This window comes from Ahaetulla prasina, chromosome 10, assembly GCF_028640845.1.
Source record: "Ahaetulla prasina isolate Xishuangbanna chromosome 10, ASM2864084v1, whole genome shotgun sequence".
In the NCBI taxonomy this organism is placed as follows: domain Eukaryota; kingdom Metazoa; phylum Chordata; class Lepidosauria; order Squamata; family Colubridae; genus Ahaetulla; species Ahaetulla prasina.
In genome coordinates this window covers 14,022,387-14,039,813 of record NC_080548.1, presented here as the reverse complement: position 1 = coordinate 14,039,813, position 17,427 = coordinate 14,022,387, and the positions used below count along the sequence as shown (strand labels likewise).

Genomic DNA, 17,427 nt, shown 5'->3' with positions numbered 1-17,427 from the left:
GGAAGAGGAGGAGGAGGAGGAGGAGGAGAAAGATACATTGAATCATCACTAATTTTTATCTCTTATATCAATTTAATTTTTCCCCTCCACTTTGTTTCTTATGCATTGAAGTTAATGCCCATCAAAACAAGGGCAAGTCATGACAATGCAGGATTTATATTCTGGTTGCTTGTTTTCTTGCCTTGAATAAAAAATATGAATCTGTCTGAAAATTGGAGTGAATTCTGGATGCTTCTACCTTCCCCTGGTGCTGTGTGTGGTCTTCGTTAGACTTCAGTGTCTTCCCACTTCTGGGCTGTGAAAATCTTGATGAACAGTAGATGGCAGCAGTGAAGTGCCCATCTAAGAGTTTGCTGCCATCTATTGTTCATCTGGAATTTTGCAGTTCATCTATGTCCATCCTTTTGCAGTCTTTTGAAATACCTTGCTTAGCCATCAAAATATGGTAGGTTTCTTTTGCGTAAGGATATTTTTAAATTGAGTAAAACCAGTGGGTAAGGTGCTGGCCAGGAGACTGTGAGTTCTAGTCTTGCCTTAGGCATGAAAGCCAGCTGGGTGACCTTGAGCCAACCACACTCTCTCGCCCAACCCATCTCAAGGGGTTGTTGTGGGAAAGATAAGAGGAGGAGGAGGAGGAGGAGGAAGGGAATTGAATTGCACTTTATTTGGCCAAATGTGATTCAACTCACAAGAAATTTGTCTCCAGTACAGAAGAACTCAGTGTACATACAAAGCCACAGAATAAATAAACAACAATAAGAACAAAAACAATTCCAATTAAATGTGGAGTAAAGAAGATAATGTCCCCCTTTTATTTGTAACCATTTCATGTATTAATAACCATGTTTATATCTATATCTGTTATCTAATATGTGCTTGAGAAAATAAAAAAATAAAAATAAAAATAACTGGCATGGGGAGGGGGAACTGGGGTAATAGGAATGTGCTGCCTTGAATTAGAAAGAAGGGGAAAAGAGGGAAAGGAAAAAGGAAAGGAAAGGGAAGAGAAGAGAAAAGGGAAGGGAAGAAAGAATGGAAAAAGAAAAGGGGAGAGAAGAAAGGAGAAAGAAGGAAAAGGAAGACAGAAAGACAGAGAGAGAGAGAGAGAGAAGGAAGGAAGGAAGGAAGGAGAGAAAGAAAGAAAGAAATAGAGAGAGAGAAAAGGAGAGAAAGAGAGAGAAGGAAGGAAGGAAGGAAGGAAAGACATAGATATAGAAAGAAAAGGAGAGAATGAAAGAAAAGGAGAGAAAGAATGGGCAAGAGAGAAAGAAAGGAAAAGGAGAAAGTGAGAAAGAAAGAAAGTGAGAGAGAGAAAAGGAGAGAAAGAGAAAGAAGGAAGGAAAAATAGATATAGAAAGAAAAGGAGAGAAAGAAAGAGAGAGAGAAGGAAGGAAGGAAGGAAAGAAACAAATAGAGAGATATAGAAAGGAGAGAAAGAAAGAGAGAGAGAGAAAAGGAGAGAAAGAGAGAAGGAAGGAAAGAAAGAAAGAAATAGAGATAGAAAGAAAAGGAGAGCATGAAAGAAAAGGAGACAAAGAAAGGGAAAGAGAGAAAGAAAGGAAAAGGAGAGAGAGAGAGAAAGAAAGAAAGGAAGGAAGGAAGGAAGGAAGAAAGAAAAGAAAGAAAAAGACAGACTTCAATGTTAAGTTTTAACCCAACTGTGCTGTTCTTCCTCCAGCTGCCTTTATTTTTTATTTTATTTATTTATTTATTTATTTAATCATAACAGTATATATAAGCCTTAACACGAAATAACTATATAATATATAAGCATATATATGAGCATAAGCACGTGAGAACTATATTAATTGGATATGATGAAGAGGAACAATAGGGCAGCTGCTGAATTCCCGCTCCCACCTTCCGAGCGCCGCCAAAACCTTTAGCTGCGCGGCCGGGACGCGCGATCCCAAGTCCGCCAAGAAGCCCCTTTGGCTCCCCGCTTGAGCTCTCGGGGCTTCGGCGCTTCCTCCTTTCGGGCCCTGCCGGGCTCCTCCCTCGCTGGGGGCCGCCGTGGGATGGCTCCGCTCCGCCGCCAGCCAATGGCCGGGAAAGGGGCGAGACGAGGAGGAGGAGGAAGCGAGAGAGCGCGGCCCCTTTTCGGTTCCTCCAGCCGCGGAGGTCGCGGGGAAAGCTGCCCTTTCCAGGCCGGCCGACCGACCGACCAAGCTGCCAGGATGGGGGGAAGCCAGTCCCTCGGCTTGCCCCACGGGAAGGGCGCCTATGAAGTCGGCTGCACCGACGTGATGGTGGGCCAGAGCCCCAAGGTAGGGAGGGGCCCCAGGGCCCCGCGGGACGGGGAAGGGGAAGCTGCGCCCGCTGAAACCGACGGACGCGGGACACTCGGATCGGCCGGAACGTGGGAAAGAGGACTAAATTCCACGCCTGCTTTCCTTATCCCCGGCCTGGAAAGTCGTCGCTCCTTTTGAGTCACACATACAGAAAGTTGGCTGGTCGGGTTTGGGCTTAGAAAAAACTGGGGGAACACAGGGCTCCTGTCCTGGGGATGCATCTTAGCTTACGGTGGAGTGGGGGGTTGTAGCCAGAAGCCATGGTTAACTCCTTATTCTATTTTCCTTATTCTATTTTTAATTCCCGCCCTTCTCCGAAGACTCAGGGCGGCTTACAGTGTATAAGGCAATAGTCTCATTCTATTTGTATATTTACAAAGTCAACTTATTGCCCCCCCAACAATCTGGGTCCTCATTTTACCTACCTTATAAAGGATGGAAGGCTGAATCAACCTTGGGCCGGGCTTGAACTTGCAGTAATTGCGGGCTGCTGTGTTCTAATAACAGGCTTCTTTACAGCCTGAGCTATCACGGCCCCCCCATGGCTAAGCCACAGGGTGTAAACTCAGGTAGACACTAAGGCAGGGGTCTCCAACCTTGGCAACTTTAAGCCTGGCGGACTTCAGCTACCAGAATTCCCCAGCCAGCTTTGCTTTGCCAGGCTTAACGTTGCCAAGGTTGGAGACCCCTGCACTAAGAGGTCAAGATATTGCTACTTAAGATTAGACCCACCTGACCGCCCTGCTTCCTATCTTTGTGATGTCTTCTCAGTCCCTTCTTCTTGGGTAAGAGATTGGATAACTATTGTCTGAAATGCTAGAGGGTTATCTGCCTAAGCAAGGGGTTGGACTAGAAGACCTCCAAAGTCCCTTCCAACTCTTGTTATTCTATGTTCTGTTCAGGAATCTGTTCCAGCACTGGGCAGATTGAGCCAGAGTTTCTGTATTTAGGTAGTTTCTGTATTTAGGTGTGACTGTTTCTTTACTTAGCTGTTCTGCTGTGTGTAATCATGGAATGGAAGAGTTGGGAGTGGTCTTCCAGGTCATCTCAGTTCAACTACTATTAAAGCAGTATTTCTCAATTCAGCCATTATAAGGTGTGGACTTCAGTTCCCAGAATTCTCTAGCCAGTTCCTGAAATTAAAAAGCACTGGGCTAGAGCCAGGGGTCTGCAACCTTAAACAGTCAAAGAGCCATTTGGACCCATTTCCCACAGAAAAGAAAACACCAGGAACCACAAAACCCTTCCCGTGCCTGACTATTTCTTGAGCAGCCACGAAACTAACATATGTAGTTGAATTAAACGTTCTGTTTGCTTCTTGAAACTTTTCTTTTCTTGGATTAATCCATGGTTGGTCTACCGGGGGTTGAACAATAAATTGTGTGCCGGTGGGTATATTTATTTATTATTTATTTATTTAATCATATTTTTATACCGCCCTATCTCCCAAGGGATTCAGAACGGTTTACAGCCTAGTAAAACATACATATATGTACAAGTTAAAACCCCAATTTAAAAAACTTATTAAATACGGTTGAATATTAAAACCACAATAAAATAATAAAACCCCATTAAAACCAAATTTAAAATTCTAGTCCAGTCCTGCGCAGATAAATAGATGTGTCTTAAGCTCGCGGCGAAAGGTTCGAAGGTCAGGAAGTTGGCGAAGTCCTGGGGGAAGTTCGTTCCAGAGGGTGGGAGCCCCCACAGAAAAGGCCCTTCCCCTGGGCGTCGCCAGACAGCACTGCCTGGCTGATGGCACCCTGAGGAGTCCCTCCCTGTGAGAGCGCACGGGTCAGTGGGAGGCAATCGGTGGCAGTAGACGGTCCCGTAAGTAACCCATTGGGTGTTGCACATTGACGGTTGTGACGCATATTTTGAGTGACAGGGAGCCACAGCAGAGGGGTGAAAGAGCCACATGCGGCTCCAGAGCTGCAGGTTGCTGACCCCTGTGCTAGAGCATCTCTGAAAGAAGCCCATCTGCTCTCTCTGAAAACTGGTCTTCACTTAACACCTAAGTAACCATAGCATGGCAGCCAATCCTGTGTGGATTCAGAGCCAAGGCTTTTCATATTTGGCACAACTTAAGTCAGGGGTCTCCAACCTTGGTCCCTTTAAGACTTGTGGACTTCAACTCCCAGAGTTCCTCAGCCAGCTTTGCTGGCTGAGGGACTCTGGGAGTTGAAGTCCACAAGTCTTAAAGGGACCAAGGTTGGAGACCCCTGACTTAAGGCATGTTTCTCAACCTTAGTGACTTTAAAGTTGGACTAGAAGACCTCCAAGCTCCCTTCCAACTCAGCTATTCTGTTAAACTTCAAAATCCCAGAATTCTGGGACTTGAAGTCCGTTCATCTTAAAGTTGCTACGCTTGCGAAACATGCACTTAAGGGGATAGCAAAACCTTATCACGCGCCTTCAGAAATTAATCCATAGCTTGTACACCCCAAAGGTGCTTTTTCAGGAGGCAACTGGACTTTCTGGTTTTTCTTTGAAGACGTTGCTCTTCTTATCCAAGAAGCTTCTCCAACTCTCAGAAACGTCTTCAAAGAAAACCCAGAAAGCCCACTTGCCTTTTGAAAAAGCACTTTTGGGACAATCATGACCTGGATGACTGAGAATCTCCATAGACATAGCTTGTACAGCTCAGAAGGTTTAATAATGTAGATTTATTCTAGGTTGGTCGGGTGTTTTGGGATAGCACCCAAGGCACCTATTTTTTTCTTTTGCCACAGTCATTCTACATCTATTTGCAGGTTTTTGTAGTTCGGATTGTCTCAAGTTCTTTTTCTATATTGTTATGACTCGTCGACAGTCAGCCAGATGTTTAAGTTAGATTTGCAACTTTTATCCACCTATCAAATTCTTTCCAAAGACAGATGTTGATGTTTGACAATGTTAAAGGTATCCTAGCAGGGTGTAAGCTGTTCTGAATAAAGCTGCCTTTTGCAATTGACTAATGGGCATTTTGTCAATGCCAATGGTGTTCAGGTGATGTTCCCTATTTTTTTTTGGGAGCCCATTACTATTTATTAATTTTATAATTGATATTTTAATTACATTTAATTTAATGTAATTTAAATTAAAATCTTTAAGATTTTAGAGAATAATTAACTATTAAATAATTTCGTTTAATTCCTTTGAGTTTGATGAATCATGATTCTAAGTGTGAGGCTTTATTTAGAATTGAACCTGTTGGGTTTGATGGGATATAACTCTTAGAAGCGTATGTATTAGAATTAAAACCTTAATTGATAATTACCGTATATACTCGAATATAAGCCGATCTGAGTATAAGCCGAGGTCCCCAATTTTACCCCAAAAACTGGGGTAAACTGGGGACTCGAGTATAAGCCGAGGGTGGGAAATGAGGCACCTACCGGTTGGGGAAACCCTCCCTCCCTCAGCTGAGAAGGCTGGCGGCTCCCCCGCCCCGCCCTCTCACTGCACCGGCAGGGCTTCAGTCCGGTAAAATGTGAAAAAAAAAAAAAAAAAACTCGAGTATAAGCCGTATATACTCGAGTATAAGCCGAGGGGCTTAAAAAAAAAAAAACTTGAGTATAAGCCGTATAGACCCGAGTATAAGCCGAGGGGACGTTTTTCAGCACAAAAAATGTGCTGAAAAACTCGGCTTATACTCGAGTATATACGGTAGGTCCACCAAACAAGAGACTACTTCTAAAAGCTGTTCTTTTAAGTGCCATCCATATAATCAAAGAAAGGAGAATTTTTTTTAAAAAAAGCCTTGTTCACAGTCAACATGATACAATTCAGAAGGGAAAAAAGGATCACGAAGAAAGAAAAAAATAAGTTAGTTAATAATTTGTGACTTCTGCCTGTCCAAATGGCTGCTTTGTGTTAAAGTTGAAGAAAGAGTTGCATAGTGCAGGGGTGTCCAAACTTGGCAACTTTAAGACTTGTGGACTTCAACTCTTTGCTGACTGATTAATTCTGGGGGTTGAAGTCCACAAGTCTTAAAGTTGCCAAGCTTGGTGACCCCTGGCATAGTGTTGCTTCTGGACTGTATGTGAATTCTGAATTTGCAATTATTTCAGATTATGTAGGTAAAAAGTCTGTGGACTTCTACATATATCTTGACGTTGTTTGTTTGGGTGACTCATAGTTATTAGGAAGGCCAGATGACTCCTCTCAGAGAAGGTCCAATGCAAACCAAACCCTGAAGGGACAATGTGCTAAGTCAGCCTTCTGTGAATCCTGTGCTCTTCCAGTGAATTCAGTCTATCCCTTCAAGCAATGTAGCTCAAAACGGTTCAATGGGATTAGCAGTTTGCCCCCCCCCCCCCCCCCCGTGGAGAGCATTGGGCTGTTGTAAGCTCCTGTCTTGGCGGACGACGTCTTTACTTGGCATGACTGGTCAATCAATTCAATCAACTCAATTTATTACAACCATAGACCATAGACCAGAACAAATAAAAACGCTCAGTAAATATACAATTGCAAATTCTAGAATAAAATAATAAATATCAGATTTTAAAAAATTCTGCAATAAAATCCAGCCTGTCAATTATATATGGTCTACTACCCTGTTTCTCCGAAAATAAGACATCCCCTGATAATAAGCTCAAGGGCTTTTGAGCGCATGCACTAAAATAAGCCTTCCCCCCGAAAATAAGCGCTCCCTGAAAATATTTAAGCGCAGAGCTGGAAATCAGTTAAGACGGCAAGAGGAGCCCCATCTTGCTCCACACGCCCCAAGATAATACGACCTCTCCAAAAATAAGTCCAAGTGCTTATTTCGGGGTTAAAAATAATATAAGACAGGGTCTTTTTTTGGGGGAAACAAGGTATACTAAAATTACGATCCATAAACTGAGGCTCGTAGTAGTTTAATACTAAAAGGGAAAGGAATGAGCTGTACAAATGTTTTGCCACATTGCTTGTATAAAATAGCTATGGTGGATTAGACGCGTGTTTCCAATGAATCTCCAGTGCTGCTGCGCAGAATCTAGCCATCTGCCCTGTAGTTGTGGACTGTGAACTGCATTTCGAACAAAGTATCACGATCCAGATTCTGGGGCCTTATTTCCTGCCCCCCAATGGGATGGCTTTTTGTAACCTAAGGTAAAAGCAAAGATTTCCCCAGTTCAGTCATGTCTGACTCCAGGGAACAGTACAATGGTGAGTTGCTACTGGTTTGTCCCGGTTTGGGCGAACTGGTAGCGGCAGCGGCAGGAGCCTCCACCCACCCACCCGGATGTCATCAAATACAGCCTTTACTTGCAAGCGAACCGGTAGCAAAAGTAAGTGAAACCCACCCCTGGACCAGTACTGATCTCCATTTCCTAGCCGAGGGAGCCAGCATTGTCAAAAGATGCTTCTGTGGTCATGGAGCCAGCATGACTATATGCTGAGAGACACTGTTCCCTTCCCACCGAAGTGGTACCTATTTATCTACTCGCATTTGCATGCTTTCGAACTGCTAGGTGAGCAGGAGGTGAGGCAAGAATGCGAGCTCACCCCGTCGCACAGTACTTGGGTCTCAAACTGCCAACCTTCCAGTTGACAGTCTAAACTTCTTAACCGCTAGGCCACTGTGCCTCTTTTTGTAACATGAAAGCCATCCGTTGAAAACAAATGCAGGTAATCCTGGATTTACAGCCATTCGTTTAGTGCCCGTTTAAAGTATAGTGGCACTGAAATAAGTGACTTATGACTGTTTTCCACTCTTACGACTGTTGCAACTTCCCCATGGTCACATGATTAAAATTCAGGTGCTTGATAACTGACTCATATTTATGACGGTTGCAGTGTCCTGGGGTCACGTGATCCCCTTTTGACCTTCTGACAGGCGAAATCAACTGGGAAGCCAGATTCACTTAACAACCGTGTTAGTAACTTAACAACTGTAGTGATTCACTTAACAACCATGGGAAAAAAAGTCTATAAAATGGAGCAAAACTCACTTAATAACTCTCTCGCTTAGCAACCGAACTTTGGGGCTCGGTTATGATCGTAAGTCGAGGACTCTCTGTATTTGAAGAGGAAAATCAGAGTCCTTCTGTTATGGATCAGAGCTTTTCCCACAGTAAAACTGCATGGGCTGTCCTAAAGTCTTAAATGCCAAAAGTGCTCATATGTTGGGTGTTTTCCTCATTTCCCCCCCCCCTTTGTTTGCTGGCTAATGACCATAATACATTAAATTAGCAATCCTCAAGGTCAGGAATGGAAATTTTATTTCAGTTCAGTAATAGGCTCAGGGAGACTGAGAAATGAGATTGTTGCAAGTGAACAATAATTAAAAACAAAGGGATGGAAACGAAGAAGAGCCTCTGGTGGCTCAGCAGACTAAGTCTGTCTGTTATTAATAACAGCTGCTTGCAATTCCTGCAAGTTCAAGTCCCACCAGGCCCAAGGTTGACTCAGCCTTCCATCCTTTATAAGATAGGTAAAATGAGGACCCAGATTGTTGGGGGCAATAAAGTTGACTTTGTATATAATATACAAATGGATGAAGACTATTGCTTAACACAGTGTAAGCCGCCCTGAGTCTTAACATATAACATAACATCAGAATTGGAAGGGACCTTGGAGGCCTTCTAGTCCAACCCCCTGCCCAGGCAGGAAACCCTACACCATCTCAGTCAGATGGTTAGCCAACATTTTCTTAAAAATTTCCAGTGTTGGAGCATTCACAGCTTCTGCAGGCAAGTCGTTCCACTTATTAATTGTTCTAACTGTCAGGAAATTTCTCCTTAGTTCTAAGTTGCTTCTCTCCTTGATTAGTTTCCACCCATTGCTTCTTGTTCTACCCTCAGGTGCTTTGGAGAACAGCCCGACTCCCTCTTCTTTGTGGCAACCCCTGAGATATTGGAACACAGCTATCATGTCTCCCCTAGTCCTTCTTTTTATTAAACTAGACATACCCAGTTCCTGCAACCGTTCTTCATATGTTTTATCCTCCAGTCCCCTAATCATCTTTGTTGCTCTTCTCTGCACTCTTTCTCTTCGGAGAAGGGCAAGATATAAATTCAATTAAAAAATGCAATTTATATTGTAAACCTCCTACAACCAAACCAGAAACCAAGATAACTAAAAGAGAGTCAAGGATAACCCTTTTAACTGCATGCTTTGGGTTTATTTTTCTCTTTTTATAGAGGAAATGATTGACTTCCCATCATTAGTTTAGCGATCATATGAAGTTATGTGGGCACTGAAAACAGGATTGTTCCTCGCACTTATGACCATCGCACCATCCCCACAGTCCACATAATTAAAACTTATGCTTGGCAACTGGCATGGATTTACGACAGTTGCAGGCTCCCGGGGTGGTGTGGTTTTTGTTTGTGACATTGCCAACCAGTTTCCAACAAGCAAACTCAATACAGGAATCTGGACTTACTTAACAACTGCAGTGATTCACTTAACAACTGTGGCAAAAAAAAGTCCCTAACTTTTTTTAAGTTTTAACCCAAGTCGCTTAAACTGCCTTAGCAAGGATCCCAATCATAGTCACATGTCGAAGACTACACTGTAATATGTGGGCTTTAAACTGATCCCGTTGCTTCCCTTATAACAGATTAACAGAGTTGGAAGGGACCTTGCAGGTCATCCCCCTGCCCAAGCAGGAGACCCTACATCTACCTCTACCTAGGATCGAACTCACAACCTCCTGATTGTGAGACAAGAGTTCCATCTCTAAGCCGCAGCAGCTGGACTGTGTTCAAACCAGGAGCTCCAACCTCAACTCCTACATTAATTTAGCATTTATAAGCAGTGTTGATTTATCTGAGTTTGCAAATCCCCCAGTTGAAATGATATCGCCGCGAACTTAAAACTTATTTATTTCGTATGGCTGGACTAGCCTGATTTTTATTTTTATTGGATGGGTTTTTAAAATTTTGTTATTTTACGGGGGAGTACGTTTTTTAACATTTTGGGCATTTAAATTAGTTTTTTAAGGGATGTTTTTAATTATTGTGTGTATTTATATTTTATCTGCCTGTTCACCGCCCTGAGTCCTTCGGGAGAAGGGCGGTATACAAATTAAAATAATATTATTATTATTATTATTATTATTATTATTATTATTATTATTATTATTATTATTATTATTATTATTATTATTATTATTATTGTACTTTTTGGAAATTGCATTGTTGTTGTTGTTTTACTACTTTTATTAAGTTTTTGCTTGTTGCTGCATTCTAACCCTGAAGTGACTCAGTGCTTCCCTTTTATTTCTTCTGCTTTTTAATGATTGCACAATTGTACAAGATAATATTTCTAACATTAGTAGCTTTAGATTTTTAAATTCTTTGTGTGCATAATATGTGCGTCATTTGCTCGTCTTGATTTTTTATCTGGCTGTGTTTAAGAAATTAGGGATGAGCAATGTAGCTGACGTTGTGCTGTACATATTGCCTTGCAAAAGAAAGAGCTAAGCTTGCTAGCATTCTTTTCTCTTTTCTTTTCTTTCTTTCTTTCTTTCTTTCTTTCTTCCTTCCTTCCTTCCTTCCTTCCTTTATCTCTCTTTCTCCTTCCTTCCTTTCTTTCTTTCTCCTTCCTTCCTTTCCTTCCTTCCTTTCTCTCTCTTTTTCCTTCCTTCCTTTCTTTCTTTCCCTCTTTTTGTCCTTCCTTCCTTTCTTTCTCTCTTTCTCCTTCTTTCCTTCCTTTCCTTCCTTCCTTTCTCTCTCTTTCTCCTTCCTTCCTTTCTTTCTCTTTTTCTTCTTCCTTCCTTTCTTTCTCTCTTTCTCCTTCCTTCCTTCCTTCCTTTCTCTCTCTTTCTCCTTCCTTTCTTTCTCTATGTCTTTCCTTCCTTCCTTCCTCTCTCTTTCTCCTTCCTTCCTTTCTCTCTTTCTCCTTCCTTCCTTCCTTCCTTCCTTCCTTCCTTCCTTCCTGTCTCTCTCTTTCTCCTTCCTTCCTTCCTTCCTCTCGTTCTCCTCCCTCCCTCTTTCTTTCTTTCTTTCTTTTCTTCCTTTCTTTCTCTTCTACACTTGCCTGTTGGCTTTCTTAGAAAATAAAAATAGCGGGGAAGCACCAGACACCTACAGGAATAAAGATAAGAATATGTATGAGTGAGAAGTGGTTTCCCTTGTGGAAAAGACATGTTTTATGACCTATCGTTCGTCGTGGCAGCCCTTTGGCCAATAAGGAAGTGCCGCCTTTTTTTTTTTTTGAGAAGGCTCACGGCATGTTCTCAAAATGCTAATGTTATTTATTCATTACATTTGTATACCACTGAATCGACTAAGGACTCAGTACAATACACTTGAAACATCTATGATACTGTCAGAATAAACAAAAAATTTTAAAAAAACTTGTATAATAAATATTGAAATTGTAAGTATAGCACTCACTTGTTGGAAACGTCATTCTATAGATCTAACAAGAGTAACCATCTTAAAGAAGCAGTGGTGATGATTGATCTCTGGGTGCTTTTGAGAATGGAGAAGGACAGGTAGTCCTCCACTTACAACAGTTCACTTAGTGACATTTTTAGAATTTTTTTTTAGAATTTTAGAATTTTTAGAATTTTAGAATTTATAGAATTTATTGGCCAAGTGTGATTGGACACACAAGGAATTTGTTTTGGTGCGTATGCTCTCAGTGTACATAAAAGAAAAAGAAAAAAAAATACCTTCATCAAAGGTCCAACATTTACAACACAAATGATGGTCATAGGTTGCAATTTTGAAGTTACAAAAGCGCTGAAAAAATGGACTTATCACCATTTTTCACACTTATGACCGTGGCAGCATCCCCATGGTCAATTTACATTTGGATGCTTGACAACTGACTCAGATTTATGGTGGTTGCCAGGGTCACGTGATCCCCCTTCGTGACCTTCTGACAAGCAAAAGTCAATGGGGAAACCAGATTCACTTAACAGTTGTGTTATTTATTTATTTATTTATTTATTTATTTATTTATTTATTTATTTATTTTTGTTTACATTTATACCCCGCCCTTCTCCGAAGACTCAGGGCGGCTTACAGTGTATAAGGCAATAGTCTCATTCTATTTGTATATTTACAAAGTCAACTTATTGCCCCCCCAACAATCTGGGTCCTCATTTTACCTGCCTTATAAAGGATGGAAGGCTGAGTCAACCTTGGGCCGGGCTCGAACCTGCAGTAATTGCAGGCTTTGTGTTCTTAATAACAGGCTTTACCAGCGTGAGCTAAACCGGCCCTTTATTTGATTTATTTGATTTCTATACCGCCCTTCTCCCGAAGGACTCAGGGCGGTGTACAAGCAAGAATAAAACAGACGGTACAATATACAAATTTACTCATTTAACAACTGTGGCAAGAAAATGGGGCAAAACTCACTTAACAAATATCTCTCAGCAACAGAAATGTTGGGTTCAATTGTGGTCATAAGCCGAGGACTACCTGTATATGAAAATAAATACAGAAACACGTTTACTGCCACTATTCCACAGGGAGATACAGTGAATTTCTCTGCAGAGCCGATTCCGTGAAAAGTAATCTTCCAAATCCTTCACTGTGACGCTGAGAATCAAACTGATTCCAATCTGACATATTGTGGCCTCTCATTCCTGGTCATATCGTTACTCAGCCTTGATAAAGCCTTAATTGAAGTTAAACATTTGGAATTTAGGTCTAGAACAGGGGTCTGCAAACTTGGCTCTTTTAAGACTTGTGGACTGCAACTCCTGGAACCTATAGACAGAATCTTGCCAGACTTTACTTTTTACGTCTACCATATACTCTGGGAATTATTAGGGAGGGACTGTCCTCACCCTCTTTTTCTCCCACAAAATATCTGGATTGGGTTGTCTCTTAGTTCCTTTGTTCCCCTCCTGGAAATTCACCTCCGTACTACATTCCATCACAGCTGTTCAATGTTTGAAGATGTCTTACACTACGGGGTGTGAACCAGTGGTGAAATTCAATTTTTTTTACTATCAGTTCTGTGGGCGTGGCTTGGGTGTGGTGTGGCAGGGGAAGGATACTGCAAAATCTCCATTTCTACCCCACTCCAAGGGAAGGACACTGCAAAATCTCCATTCCCACCCCACTCTGGGACCAGCCAGAGGTGGTATTTGCTGGTTCTCCGAACTACTCAAAATTTCTGCTAACGGTTCTCCAGAACCTGCGGGATTTCACCCCTGGTGTAAATAGCATTGTACTAGAAATGGAGAGACCTAGGTTCCAGACCCTGTTCAGCCATAGAAACTCCCTGTGTCTTTGGGACAGTCCCTTCCTCTCAACCCAAGAACCTGGTGATCCAGTGGGGAAGGTAGTGGATTAGGAGTAGGAAGATCCAAGTTCTAATTCCCCATCAGCCCCAGAACTTCCTTGGGAGGAGATTTCGACTGGGTCCTTCCTCTTAACCTAAGATGTTACCCATGAAATACTTCGTGTCTCTGGTAGCTGAAGAATTCCAGGAATTGCAGCCCACATCGTATTGAGGAAGACAGATGTGAATGATATAATGGAGAAAAGTTGAGTCATTGCAATTGATGTGAAACCCGTTGGCATATAAATGAGGAAGTACAGGAAGTTGGAAAAGCTTCTTTATGCTTTCCAGAAAGAGCCAACCGGGAGTGGTGGGGGGGAGAGGAAAAGGTGTGTCATTCCACTCCTTGTGTAAAGTCTGGCCAACAGGATGGAAAGAATGACGTCAAATATAACCATCCAATGAATGAGGCTGGCACTTATCAGCTGGAAAATTGAAAGGCCCTCAAATGAAATATCCCAGAAACCTTGAGCTGGCCGAACCTTAGACCTGAGCCCAGATTTTTCTCTTTTAATGTTTGATTTTCATTTACTATTTCAAGGTCTCTAATCTACCCTATATCTGCCTATTCTAAAGTTAAAGGTAAGGGCTTCCCCTGTCCATCACCTAGAGTCCCCTGACTGTAGGTGATGGTACTCATCTCCAGTTCTTAGCCAAGGAGCCAGCAGAGTCTGAAGACATTTCAGTGGTCATGTGGCCAGGGTGACTATATGCCTATTCAACTTCTACGATTAACACATGTGATTGTCTGCAATGAAAACATTGCATCTGGCAATACTACCTGGGCTCATCTGCAAAAATATTGGAGTGGCAGTGGGGTAGGGTAAAATGAAGGGCTGGGGCAGGGGTGAAATGTAAAATTTGTTACTACCGGTTCCATGGGCATGGCTTGGTGGGGGGGTAATATGACTGGGTGGGCGTGGCCAACTTTTTTTTTTCTTTTAAAAGCATTTTTTCTACAACCTCTTCGGCTGTAGAGGTTGTAGAAAAAATGCTTTTAAAAAGCTCTGATGATCCCAGCTAAGTTGCGCGATCATCAGAGGTGGTTTTTTTTTTACTTTTAAAAGCATTTTTTCAGCCAAAGAAAAAATGCTTTTAAAAGTAAAAAAAAAACCTCGGACGATCACATGGCTCAGCTGGGCATGGGGGAGGCAGGGATTTTTGCTACCGGTCCTCCGAACCACCTGCCGCCATCGCTACCTGATCAGGTGATCCAGTCCGAACTGGGAGCATTTCACCCCTGGGAGCAAAGAATTCACAGAAAAGAGATATTAAAAGGAGAATCGAGAGGCATAAGGGAGGAGATGGAATCAGCATGTTCTGAGAGGTAGTTCTAAGGTACTGGAAGGGAGATGGGCTGAGGTCTGCCAGAGATGGACTGTGTAGGATAAGAGCAGGCTTAGCTGGAAGGTGGAGTCAAATGTGTCATCAGTTTGGAATCATTGTGTTGCTACAAGTGACCAAAATCCAGCCCTCTCCCCGTGAATTCTGTTGACCCTTATCTACTAGTGCTAATTTAGTTTTGACTGTTAGTTGACTAGATTCTTATATATAGATAGCAGTAATGAACTCTTCTGCAGTTTGAAATGAACAGTTGGGGTCTATACTAACTTGACCCTTCTTTTCTATAGGGCCTCTTCTTCCGCCTCTTCTACCCCTGTGTCCCTCAGGGTGAAGCCGAGGAGCCTTACTGGATTCCCCGCTATGAATATTACTCCGGAATAGCTGACTACATGAGCTTGAATAGGAAGTGGTTTGCTCCACTTCTCAGTGTCACATTTGGTAAGATAAGTGTTTCTTGTGAGTTACTGAGTGAAACGTCAACAGCTGTTTTCTGCCTAATCCACTGTTTTTCAACCAAGGTGGCTTTAAGATCCGTGGACTTCAACTCCCAGAATTCCCCAGCCAGCATGTTGAAGTCCACAGGTCTTAAAGCCACCATGGTTGAGAAACACTGGTCTAACCAACCTTAAGATTGGGACACTTCTTCAAATAACACAGATATGTTCTATGATCCACTGTCCTGCAATTTAGAACCTTTAGCTGATTGCAAAATATCATATTAGATCATAATAAATCGTGTATATATATTTTTTTCATTGTTAATATTATCTATTGTCCCATAAACGTGGGATCATGATCTTGATAATATCGCCCCCAAATAATAATGCATGCATTAAAAGCATATTTTTAGAAATCATCTGGCAAGGTAGATGTTTGATGATTTTTTTAAAAAAATACACCTTAAATAAATGAAGTGAATGAAGCCAATTAGATTAATTCTGCGCCATGTTTACTATTTAAATCTAAAATAGTAAGAGCGTCTATATATGTACCCTGTTGCACTGAAAATAAGACCTATCCTGAAAATAAGACCTAGCATGGTTTTATGTATGTGCCTAATATAAGTCCTACCCACAAAATAAGCCCTACTTAAGAGCCTGCACAGCCAGCCTCCTACTCCACCATGAGCAAGAAGAAGTGGGGCGGGGGAACTGTGGCTGGGGGGGGAAATAAGATCCCCCCTGAAAATAAGCCCTAGTGCCTAAGAAAATAAGACCCAATCTTATTTTCAGGGAAATACAGTATATCAGTAGTGGGTTTCTATCAGTAAATTCTGGTTTGCGCGAACCGGTAGCTCCACCCACCCGCCCGGATGTCATTCATGGACGCTCTGTGCAAGCGCAGAACGTTCTACACAGGCGCAAAAGTGCCGTGTGTGCAGGCACGGTCACAGTTCCAAACCGGTAGCGAAGGTAAGTGAAACCCACCACTGATGTATATACAATACCTAATGTTTGTCTTCTGGACATGTGTAGCCAAACTAATTGGCTAACTGATAGGAAAATGTTTTTGGTTTCCAATTTTACAGTTTTACAACTCTTCATCTTTTCACTATACAATTCAGTTTGTTCATACTGAACTAGAGTCTTCCTTTCTAATTGTACTTTCCAGGCCTTGTTCAAACTGAAAAAAAAAAAACACAATGTTTTCTGAAAGCATGTTTATCATCTTTAGGGAAGTGGGTTAGAAATTTCTCAATAACTGCCTTGATAAAGTCATGCTTTTACAACCCAAAGGAACACATATTATCTTTAATAACATTTTGCCTAGAGCAGTGATGGCTAAGCTTTTTGCCGTCACGTGCCAAAAGTGGGGGTCACATGGGGGGGTGTTTCATGCATGAGTGCTCATACTCATAATTCAATGCACCCTGCCCATATGCACATGACCCCCACTTTTGCCCTGCGATGGCACGGTAGGCCCGTTTTTTGCCCTCCCTAGGCTCCAGAAGCTTTCTTGGAGCCTGGGGAGGGCAAAAATGGCCTCTCCCATCCCCCTGGAGGCCTTCGGGGGGCCGAAAATGACCCATTTGCTGACTTCTGGTGGGACCAGAAGGCCCGTTTTTCACCCTCCCCAGGCTCCAGAGCAGGGGTGAAATGTAAAATGTGTTACTACCAGTTCTGTGGGCATGGCTTGGTGGTGGGGTAACGTGACTGGGTGGGCATGGCCAACTTTTTTTTTTTACTTTTAAAAATGTTTTTTCTCTTCAGCTGAAGAGGTTGTTAAAAAATGCTTTTAAAAAGCCTCTGATGATCCCAGCTGAGCCACGTGATCATCAGAGGCTTTTTTTTAAACTTTTAAAAGCATTTTTTTGTCCAAAGAAAAATGCTTTTTAAAGAAAAAAAAAACCTCTGATGATCTCACGGCTCATCTGGGCATGGGGGAGCAGAGATTTTTGCTACCGGTTCTCCAAACCACCTGCTGCCATCGCTACTGGATCGGGTGATCCAGTCCGAACCAGGAGCATTTCACCCCTGTTCCAGAGGCTTTCTAGGAGCCTGGAGAGGGTGAAAACAGCCTTCTCCACCACCACCCCTGGAGGCCCTCCGGAAGTCGGAAACAGACCATT

At 42.4% G+C, this 17,427-nt stretch overlaps 1 protein-coding gene across 1 annotated transcript in view; it reads left to right on the top strand.

Moving 5' to 3' along the window:
• The first annotated feature begins 2,003 nt into the window (after positions 1–2,003).
• Positions 2,004–17,427, top strand: part of PAFAH2 (platelet activating factor acetylhydrolase 2) — a 32,074-nt gene continuing 16,650 nt past the window's right edge. The window contains exons 1-2 of the mRNA XM_058195506.1: positions 2,004–2,267; positions 15,146–15,296. Coding sequence (XP_058051489.1) covers positions 2,019–2,267; positions 15,146–15,296 — 400 coding nt within the window. The 5' untranslated portion in view covers positions 2,004–2,018. The remainder of the gene's footprint in view (positions 2,268–15,145; positions 15,297–17,427) is intronic.